This window comes from Gopherus flavomarginatus, chromosome 8, assembly GCF_025201925.1.
Source record: "Gopherus flavomarginatus isolate rGopFla2 chromosome 8, rGopFla2.mat.asm, whole genome shotgun sequence".
NCBI classification, from domain to species: Eukaryota; Metazoa; Chordata; order Testudines; family Testudinidae; genus Gopherus; species Gopherus flavomarginatus.
Window position 1 is genome coordinate 95,902,936 of NC_066624.1, and position 9,780 is coordinate 95,912,715.

General features: G+C 36.3%; 1 protein-coding gene across 1 annotated transcript in view; it reads right to left on the reverse strand.

Moving 5' to 3' along the window:
- Positions 1-9,014, reverse strand: part of BCHE (butyrylcholinesterase) — a 47,766-nt gene extending 38,752 nt beyond the window's left edge. Inside the window, exons 1-2 of the mRNA XM_050965947.1 lie at positions 8,915-9,014; positions 3,793-5,317 (exon numbers count right to left, since the gene is read on the reverse strand). Coding sequence (XP_050821904.1) covers positions 3,793-5,315 — 1,523 coding nt within the window. The 5' untranslated portion in view covers positions 5,316-5,317; positions 8,915-9,014. The remainder of the gene's footprint in view (positions 1-3,792; positions 5,318-8,914) is intronic.
- Between the last annotated feature and the right edge of the window lie 766 nt (positions 9,015-9,780).

Below are 9,780 nucleotides of genomic sequence, written 5' to 3' on the forward strand. Positions count from 1 at the left end.
GAAGATGGCTCCTTTAGGGTCATTGAACCTGCCTGTTTCAATATGAACATCTTTAATCCCAGCATTCATATCTGGATGAAAAATATAAGGCCAGAGTGCAAGCTCAAAGAGAACCCATGAGGAACGTGCAGTTACAAGCCACAGCACCGAAGGCTAAATGAAGTACTCTGTCCTTTCTGAGGTAAGTTGAGCCAGCTCGAAATTACCACCAAGTGTAAAGTCATTGAGACAAAAAATAAACAAAAATCTTTTAGCTTTTGCTGAGCTTTTCATACCTCTTTTTATATGCAAGTTTCTATTTCCTCCCTCATGGTTTGGTATTAGTGCACATTAGAATACTAGGTCAAACGCCCTCAGTAATAACTGTGCTGTATAATCTTTCTGATTTTCATCTTTTTTCCCTAGTTTTCTCCTCTGGTACTGCAAATATCAATGGCAAAGGCACTTTTGCCCCATATACTTACCTGTTTATTGCACCAGAATTTACTATGCATAATATGTCAAATACAAGAAGTATTTGTATTTTTGTGAATCTGTAGTGCATAATCAGACGTGTCAGGAAGAGGGGAGGCATACTCTACTCCGGATAATATTTAGAATCAATTTGATCCACTTATTCTAAACTATGGGCAGTGTATATTGGTTAGATCCATGTTTTTGTTTATGAAGTGAGTGGCTTCTAACAGGTTAACTAAACAGAAAACATATCAATGTGATTGTTTTGCTGGGGATTCAAATTGCATAGATGTATTATCTACCATAAGTAGTTATGTTTTCAATATTTGTGGTAGAAGCAGATAGTGAGTATTTTCTGTTTGCTGTGGAAACCACTTGAAATACTATCTGCCAGCTAATCTAATTATAGTCCAAATGATAATCAGACTAGATGACACAGCTATTAGCTGACAGTCTTTCACAAACTTAAACTTGCACACACACACCTTATGTTTCCTAATTTTAGCTTGCACTGTGCCCTTATCTCTGTAACTTCATTTTACCAAGCAGGTATTGAGAAACGGAAACTATGTATTATACCTCTGAAACTATGCTAATACCAAACCACACATCTAAATATTTCTCTGCAAAATCTCTATGAGAAGAGAAGCTCATTTTTAAAACAAATAAATGTTTTGATTTAAATTGAAATGTCTACACTTTTAGATATAGTTGTGGTGGCTACAGTATTGTCATTATCTGCAATTTTCTGCAGAATAGGTTTGCAAAAGCTGCAGAGTCTAGTGGAGATCTTTAATTCAGTGCAGTCTTAATTACTGTTGAAATGTCTGAACTCCACTGGTTTCAGAGTGCTATGGATATTGGATCCATCCTTAACCCTTAAGTAGAAAGGGTTACCAAGTTTTAGCTGACCTCACTGTATAGGCTCCAGAGCAGCAATTTATTGCAAAAAAAAAATTAATGCATATATAATAGAGAGATGGCAAATATGTAGTATCTTAATTCCTTTTATTATGCTCATTAACTACAGTCAAGAAAGCTTCCATAGAAGCCTGCTAAAGGAATAGATTGTCCCTCTTAAAGGGAAAATCTGTTAAAGGAATGATGCATTTAAACAGATTGTTAGTTCCCCTCAATGTGTAATGTAAAATGAATACAAAAGCAGACCTATTAAATACATCTTACCAGATCAATTTTTGCCATTCTTATTGTTCATGAAATAATACTGCCCTCTTAAATACCTTATAAATGCATAATCAACTTAGAAGAATAATTTGAGTGAGAAATGTGAGGCAACAGTTTATGAACATGCATATGTTTCTAATTAAACAACATGTGCCTAACAGTTTGCAGAGGACACAACAATTGGGGGAGTGGTAAATAAAGAAGAAGACAGTCCGCAGATTCAACGTAAAGTCATACATCTTGGAATAAAGAATGTAGGCCATGCTTACAGGAAGGAGGAACCGATCCTGGGAAGCAGTGACTCTGAAGAGGACATGGGGACATGGTGGATAATCAACTAAACATGAGCTCCCAATGTGATGCTATGGCAAAAGGGGTAATGTAATTCTTGACTATATAAACAAAAGATGTTGCTAAGTAGGAGAGAATTCAGAGAAGAGCCATGAGCATGATTAAGGATTGGGAAAATATGCTATATTGTGAAAGACTCCAGGAGCACAGCCTGTTTAGTTTAACAAAGAGAAGGTTAAGGAGATCACAGTCTATAGGTATGTAAATGGAGAACAGAAAATAGATAGTAAAAGGCTCTTCAATGTAACAGACAAAGGTAAAACAAGCTGGAAATTGAAGCCAGACAAATTCAGACTAGAAATAAGGCACACCTTTTTAGAAGTGAGACTAATTTACCAATGGAACAATTTACCAAGGGTTGTGATGGATTCTCCATCACTGACAATTTTAAAACAAGATCAGATTATTTTTCTAAATTGTATGCTATAGTTCAAAGTGAAATTAATTTGTGGAAGTACTATGGCATCTGTTATGTAGGAGATTAGACTAGATGGTCACAATGGTCTACTCTGGGTTGTAAGCTATGAATCTATGAATGAAAAATGGTTAGGGTATGATCCAAAGTTGAAGTCAGTGGGGATCTGTTAATTCACTTCAGTGTGTTTTGTATCAGGGCATAAATAAGTTTAAGGAAATAGCCATCTCAGAAGCAAGTTACTATGAGGATAAAAAAAAAATGAATAAAGTGATTTCTTGTTACTGTGAGAATAAGTTAAATACTGAAATGTGCATTGCCATGGATACATTTTTCTATTTACAATATGGATTTTTTTTTCCTAAGTAGATATGGGTAAAGTAAACAGAATGCAGGGCTTCAATTCTCAACATACCACTTAGGCAACGGTTTTCAAACTTTTTAGGCTGCATACTCCTTTCAAATAATGTAGTCTACCATATATACTCATCTGAGATACTGTCATAATATGCCTATGAAAACAGAAAAAAAGAAAGGCATGGAAGGCATAACGTGATGCATTGTCTGCCATTACAGAATTTTTCTCGCATAGCCCTGATGAGAGCTCACATACCCCTAGGGGTATACATATCCTAGTTTGAAAACCACTGCACTAGAGTTATAACATTAAGACTAACTCTGTATGGATCTACTACAGAGTGTAAATGTTATCTTTAGTGTAAATGTTTTCAAACCTAGAGGATATTTCAGGGTGCCTATAGAAGTCTTACAGAAATCCATTAATACAGATACTTTCCCCCACCATATGGGGACAATAAGTGTTATAGCCACTTTCCAATCCATATGCTGGAACAGAAGCTGGGTAGACTGGTTGAGGGGGTTGGATTCCATCCCCCAAGTCCCACTTAATGTCTCACATAAAATTTTTTCTTTGGGTTTTGTGGTGAATTTCAATCTTAGAGTGAGTCACACTTAAGTCGACCAGAGTTTTGCCATTTACTTCAATAAGGTCAGGATTTAACCCATAGTGTGTATGAGGTGTATGTGTTATATTTTTGCAGCTTGAAATGCTTGCCTTCATTTGTAGCAGCAGCTACCATGAAAAAAAAATGTTTTGTGGTTGTTTTCATAAGTGGGCAGCAGATGACTAACAACTTTGAAGGGTACACAATATTTTCTTAAATTCATATGATATCATCAGCTGCATTTCAACAGTTTATTTTACTGAGATGCTAATTTTATCAATAATAAAAGAGAAGTCCCAGCTAGCTGGACAATTAATCCTTCCTCACAGGCCTCACTAGCCTCCAGAACACAATCAATAGAATCATTATTTCTAGTTTGTGCATCTGACATAAAAATCAACCAGCAAAACTTAAACTTACCCTGTTTTCGCAAAACTTGCCCAGTATCTCAGCATGGATCTACTCAAGATTTGTTCAGCTTTGGTGTAATTAACTCTTCTCTCTAGAGGTAATCCAAATACAAACTCAATCTCATAACCATGCATTACTCCCATCCATTCTGGCCAAGCAAGTTTTGAGGACCGATGTTCAAAGAAGTAGAAGAATACATTATTTCCTAGTTGAGCAAAAAAATTTGTGAACTCCATTACAGGACATATGATATTGTAATCCCCAATAATGTCATCCATAGCATCACGATAATTGTCAGGGTTCTGCTCATCTTCCCAGTCTGTGTAGTGAAAAATGATCGATTCCACCCCAAGTTCACTTGCTTCTGGAAAGGACTCACTTAAACCTACTTGGAATTCTGTTTTATTGATCTGGCTATCATTATCTTTGCTGAAACCAGGTGCCCCATACACTAGAAAAGCTGTCCCTTCATCTTTGTTAACTCCCACTAAGAGTTGGGTTTGTTTAAAGAGCCCATGCTGGATCAATGTTTGTGGCATTTCAGTGAGAAAATCACCATCAACTATGGGACAGAAATATACTTTTAAAAGAGAGTTGTGTGTTAGAACAGAAATTTCATTCTCGAGGATATCCTGGGGATCCTTGTTTTGGAGACAGAGAATTATGTCTGTATCATTGCTACCCGAGCAGCTGAGTAGTTTAGCTAAGGTCAAAGTTCTCTTCCTTGCCTCAGAATGTGTTAGTGTGGCCCAGGGGGCATTAGCAGCGCCACTTTGCATGATGGCTCTTGTGAAAAGAGGATGGCTTTCAGAAGAAAGAATATGATAGCTAACAGAAGCAGCCCCTGCACTCTCTCCAAATAAAGTGACACTTTTAGAATTGCCACCAAAGACAGCTATGTTCTCCTGGACCCACTTAAGTGCTAACCTTTGATCAAATAAACCTGCATTTCCTGGAGCTTCCTGGTTTCCCGGTAAAGCCAAGAATCCTAGTGCCCCTGTTCTGTAGTTCACTGAAACTACAATGACTCTTTCAACACGTGCCAGAAATTTACCATCATAGACAGGTAAAGAGGATGTCCCTGATTGAAATCCACCCCCATAAATCCATATCATGACAGTTGCATTTTTGGGTTTTGGAGAAGGAACCCATACATTCAGGTACAAGCAGTCTTCACTAAGGTTAGTGTTTGGATTCCACATCTCTGACCCAGGGAATCCAGGGAAAGTTTTATCTATATTCTGATAACAAGAGTTTGAATGTTTTGTGGCATCCCAAATCTCTGTCCACTTGTTGCGGGGCTCTGGTTTTTTGAATCGTAGTTTACCAAGTGGTGGCTCGCCATAAGGAATTCCCAGAAAGGCCGTCACAGTTCCCCCAAGTACAGGCAAGTGAATCCCTCTTACTTTTCCTTTCTTAGTAGTAACTATAATGTCGTCTTCAGGTAGCACCTTCCTTACAAACATATACAGTAGAAGAAACCACATCAGAAGTCTTGTGCAGACACTTGTCCCATTGCTGCATGTCATCATTCCTGAAATAAAATAAAAATTAAGTTTAGGAGCCTGCATTTTAATGTATCAGTACAAGGGCCAAAACTTGTTGCATGCAGAAGGAACGTGAAAGGCCCCAAAGGCACTGAAACTGAGGTGGTTCTGCTGCATGGAGCAGCAGAGCAGATTTTAGCCATGGCTTGGTCTTGGCTACACTTGTTGCTAAATCATATTCAGTAACAATTCCACTTTACCCTATTCTGACATGATTTTCTAGCAATGGGTAAATTTTATAGTCTAGAGTAAGACAATGCTTTTGGATCACAAGGGTGGGCCAAAGAGAGGAAAGTATATGGTTCTGTCTACCACAACATAGAAGGAGGTGGGAGGTTGAGGGCAAGATAGGGGTGGGCCAAAGAGAGGAAAGTATATGGCCAGCAAGTATGTGACTACGTGAACCATTAGTCATATGCCCAATGCAGCAGGTGCCTTGTATGCCATCACAGTAAAAGTCACCAGAAGTAGCCATACGTAGGTTACTTTTTTAAGGAGTATCTGTTTTCCTCTCACACAAACAATCGCTGAACAAACAGTATTTTATCTGGTTTAGCACACAAAAATATGCCCTTCAGGCCTTTTCATAATATTTACTTTTGTTAGTTAGTGCCCTGATCATTCCCCTTTGGAGGCTGATACATGAGAAGAACATCATGCAAAACATAATGCATGATTAGAAATTATTCTGTCGGTGGTTACTTTTGTAATTCATACTATCCTGTAAATAGAGAGAGCTAGTAACAATGTGCACAATCTTAAGGATATCAAGGAAACTTCTACTAGAACTATGGGGCAAAATTCAGGCCATGTACCAATTTCTTTACAAATAAAGACACATTATTAACCCGGAAAAGCAGCTCCTCTGTCATTTGAATTAGGGTTTTCCCCATGTTTGGGGGTGTTCAGATCTCTATTTTTGTTTCAGAGATGACATGAAACTGTAGATATTGAAACATGTATTTATGATACGGAACCCAAGTGGGTTGAAATGCAATTGCAAAACATCAAAATAACTTCATTATAAACCCAAGAGTACTCTCTGGGAATTGGAGGTGCGTTTCATAAGTTTGTACTTCAACTGCTATGTATGTCTGTAATACTCTATAACTTCAGTTCTTGTATGTAATCACACTCATAGTTATGCCAAAATCATGAACAAATAAATGTTTTATAGACATTGTTTGCCATAACAATTAGCGTTATTGTGATTGCTTAGATTGTACATTTATTTGGGTAGGGACTATATTTTTTCTTTATTTTTGCAGTGCTTGGTACAGTCCTTGACTGGGGCCTCTAGGTACTGGTAATCCTAGGAATTTAGACCCTGATTAGGTAAAGTACTTAATCACATGCTTAAGTTAATGCATGTGAGTAGTCCCACTGATCTTAGTCTTTTAAAGTTGGACTTATTAACTCTGTTATAAAAACATACTCTTCCTCTCAAAAGCCAAATGTCAAAAAGAAAAAAACTCTCATTTCGCCCAATCCTACAATCTGTTTCAGTGAAAATATTCAACAAAGCTTCTCTTCTGTTCTTTCTACCCTCTCCTCCTCCTGCTATCCAGTTGTGCCTAGTGTATTCAGCACTGCCACTTTAAATAGTTCATTCTTTGTTAATGAGCAGCACTTCTCTCCTTACAAGGAGTGAGGCTAATTTCTGTGGAAAGTACAGCTGTATGCCTGATCTAAGACCATTTAATTTGTTTGTTTATTGTTGGAAAGTTGAGAGAGAATAGAAAAAATAGGGAAGTTTCTGGTTAAAGTGATTCCTAAATATGAGAGAGAATCAAAGTAACTCAGAGAGATAAATGATCACAGACAATATTTCAAACTTTTGTTAAAAGCATGAGAAAATAAAAATCTATAGTACACAGATGATCTATCATGGAAAAAGATGTAAAGCAATAGAATTTTTTATGTAAATGCTTGTCAGTATGATTCATAAAGGATAAAAGGGCTAAAGAGCTGTATCTAACAATAACCAGACCTTAAGATTTACTTACCTAGAATCCTGCAAACACATCCTTGCTAAACTTTACTGGAGTGGGCAACCTCAAATCAATAGAATTACTCCAAGTGTTTGCAGAATCAGGGGTTTAGTGCATCAAGCTGCAGTCCTTAGGCAAAATGAAATCACGTATTGCTTTGTACATCAGTTTACCCACCCATTAAAGAGATACAGTGAGAGTTCCTATCTTTGTAAAGCACTTTAAAGAGCTATAAATGAAAAATGTTCCATAGGGGTTAAGGATTATGCAAGAGTCAAATCCTGGTTGTTTTACTTTTAAGTTAATTCATGAATAAAGTGATCAGGAGATTGCATCAATATTGGGCTAAGGACCTAGCAGCATAGGAAGTCAGCAATTATCCAATATATAGTAAACTGGATAAGGAGAGTATTTTTTTTAAAACCATCCAATATGTGACACTGAAAGCAAGCATTTAATGTAGTATTTAAAGTGCTATCTGGAACTGTAAAAGATTGAAATAATCAATGGTAATATTATAGGCATAAGAAAAGTGAAATTAGAATAATAAATAATAAAGGGGGGGATGTGAACATCAAGAGTATAGGGTTCGTGTAGAACCTTTAGTCTCCATACAGTTATGTTATTATACACACACACACACAAATATATATGTACACACACTAAAAAACTAATAGAGACAAAAGTAAAAATCCGCAAATATAAAACAGACCCTGAACTTTTGATCCACAATCCTAAAATGTTTTAGCTATTAATACAAATATTAAAGAAATAGTTAAAGTGAAAAAGTCAACAGTGTACATTTTAAAATTAGCTCTCCAATGAACTATCAGATCTTTTTAATGAGAAAATGAAATAGGTCAAACTTTGGAAAAAGTACAAAACTTCTACACTGCTAAATGAAAGCATTGTAGTTTCAAGTTATGTTTCCTGCTAATAGTGACAAAACTAGCAATTGAAAGGTATGGTACTGCATTTGGTGGTGAAATAGTACATTTTGTAATAATTTTAATGCTGCATTAAAACAAATTCAGCAACATAAAACACACTGAGCTAAATAAATAGGACTTGATTATTACTACAAGAATAAAAGAGGTCAGAAGACTGCTTTAGCCTGCCAACCTTAACCAAGAAGAGAGATGTCATTTACTATATTTGCATATTTTAAAAAGTTGCTTCTGTATTTGTTTATCCAATAAAAATTAAACAGAATATACTTTTGTATTCTTAGTTAGTGAGAGAATATAATTTGTTTAAATGATTATTTTCTCTCCTTGCAAATCTTTACCCAACCAAGAAATCTATACACAAGGCTACGTAATCTCTATTTAAATAGAAAAGGTGGTTGAATTAATAAATGATTTATTGCTCAGTTCAATTTACTTAGCCCAAAATCCCTTGAATAATACCAAGGTCCGATACACATGCCTGCTTATTTGTTCCATCAGTTCCATTTGCAGAGCAGAGTGAGTATCTCCAACAGAGCAACAAATGGTCAGACCATAACATTTTAAAAGATCACAGTCCCTATACAAATTAAGTTTAACTGTAACTTATATTGGCATAGAAACATGTAAATAGAGAATCACTCACCCCAGCTTCTATTGCAAAGACTACAAAGTTTCTAAAAGAGTCAAGATCTTTGTATACTTCAGTGAAAAGCAGTGTGCGGCTGCTACTTTAAGCCTGTAAATTGGACAGTACTGACATTATAATCAACTGTTTCTGTCAGAAAGCTCGCGAGACTTGGCAACAGCAACTTGATCTGTAGGCAGCCGTTCTTTAGTATCTGACATCTGTTCAAAGGGTATAGTTGTAGAAATGCTTCAGAATTATACCAACTTTTATTAAATCAAGCATTAGATTTTATTGGAAAGGGAAAAATAAAATTATCCTTAATACAAGGCTACAACTTTATAACAAATCAGACTACAAACACAACAACAGAAGTATAAATCTTGCTTCTTTTTTTGTTTTTCTTTATGAAGAACTATTCTTATTTGTATTTTTCCCTTTTACAAAAGTTCAAGATTTCTCTAACAATCTGGCAAAATGTTTAAAATATCTTTCCACCTCAGGTCAATTGGCTATTTCCAACTACAAATAGTGGAAGGAGAGAAAATGAGAATATTTTATACAGATATGAATGAACCAGTGATGGTGTGGCTGATCTGGTTAGGTCCTGTGATGGTATCGCTGGTGTAGATATGTGGGCAGAGTTGGCATCAAGGTTTGTTGCATGGATTGGTTCCTGAGTTAGAGTTACTATGGTGCAGTGTTCAGTTACTGGTGAAAATATGCTTCAGGTTGGCACCGTTTCATTTACCTGCACGTCCACCAATGTAATATACGCCATCATATGCCAGCAATGCCCCTCTGCTATGTACATTGGCCAAACTGGACAATCTCTACGAAAAAGGATAAATGGACACAAATCAGACATTAGGAATGGCAATATA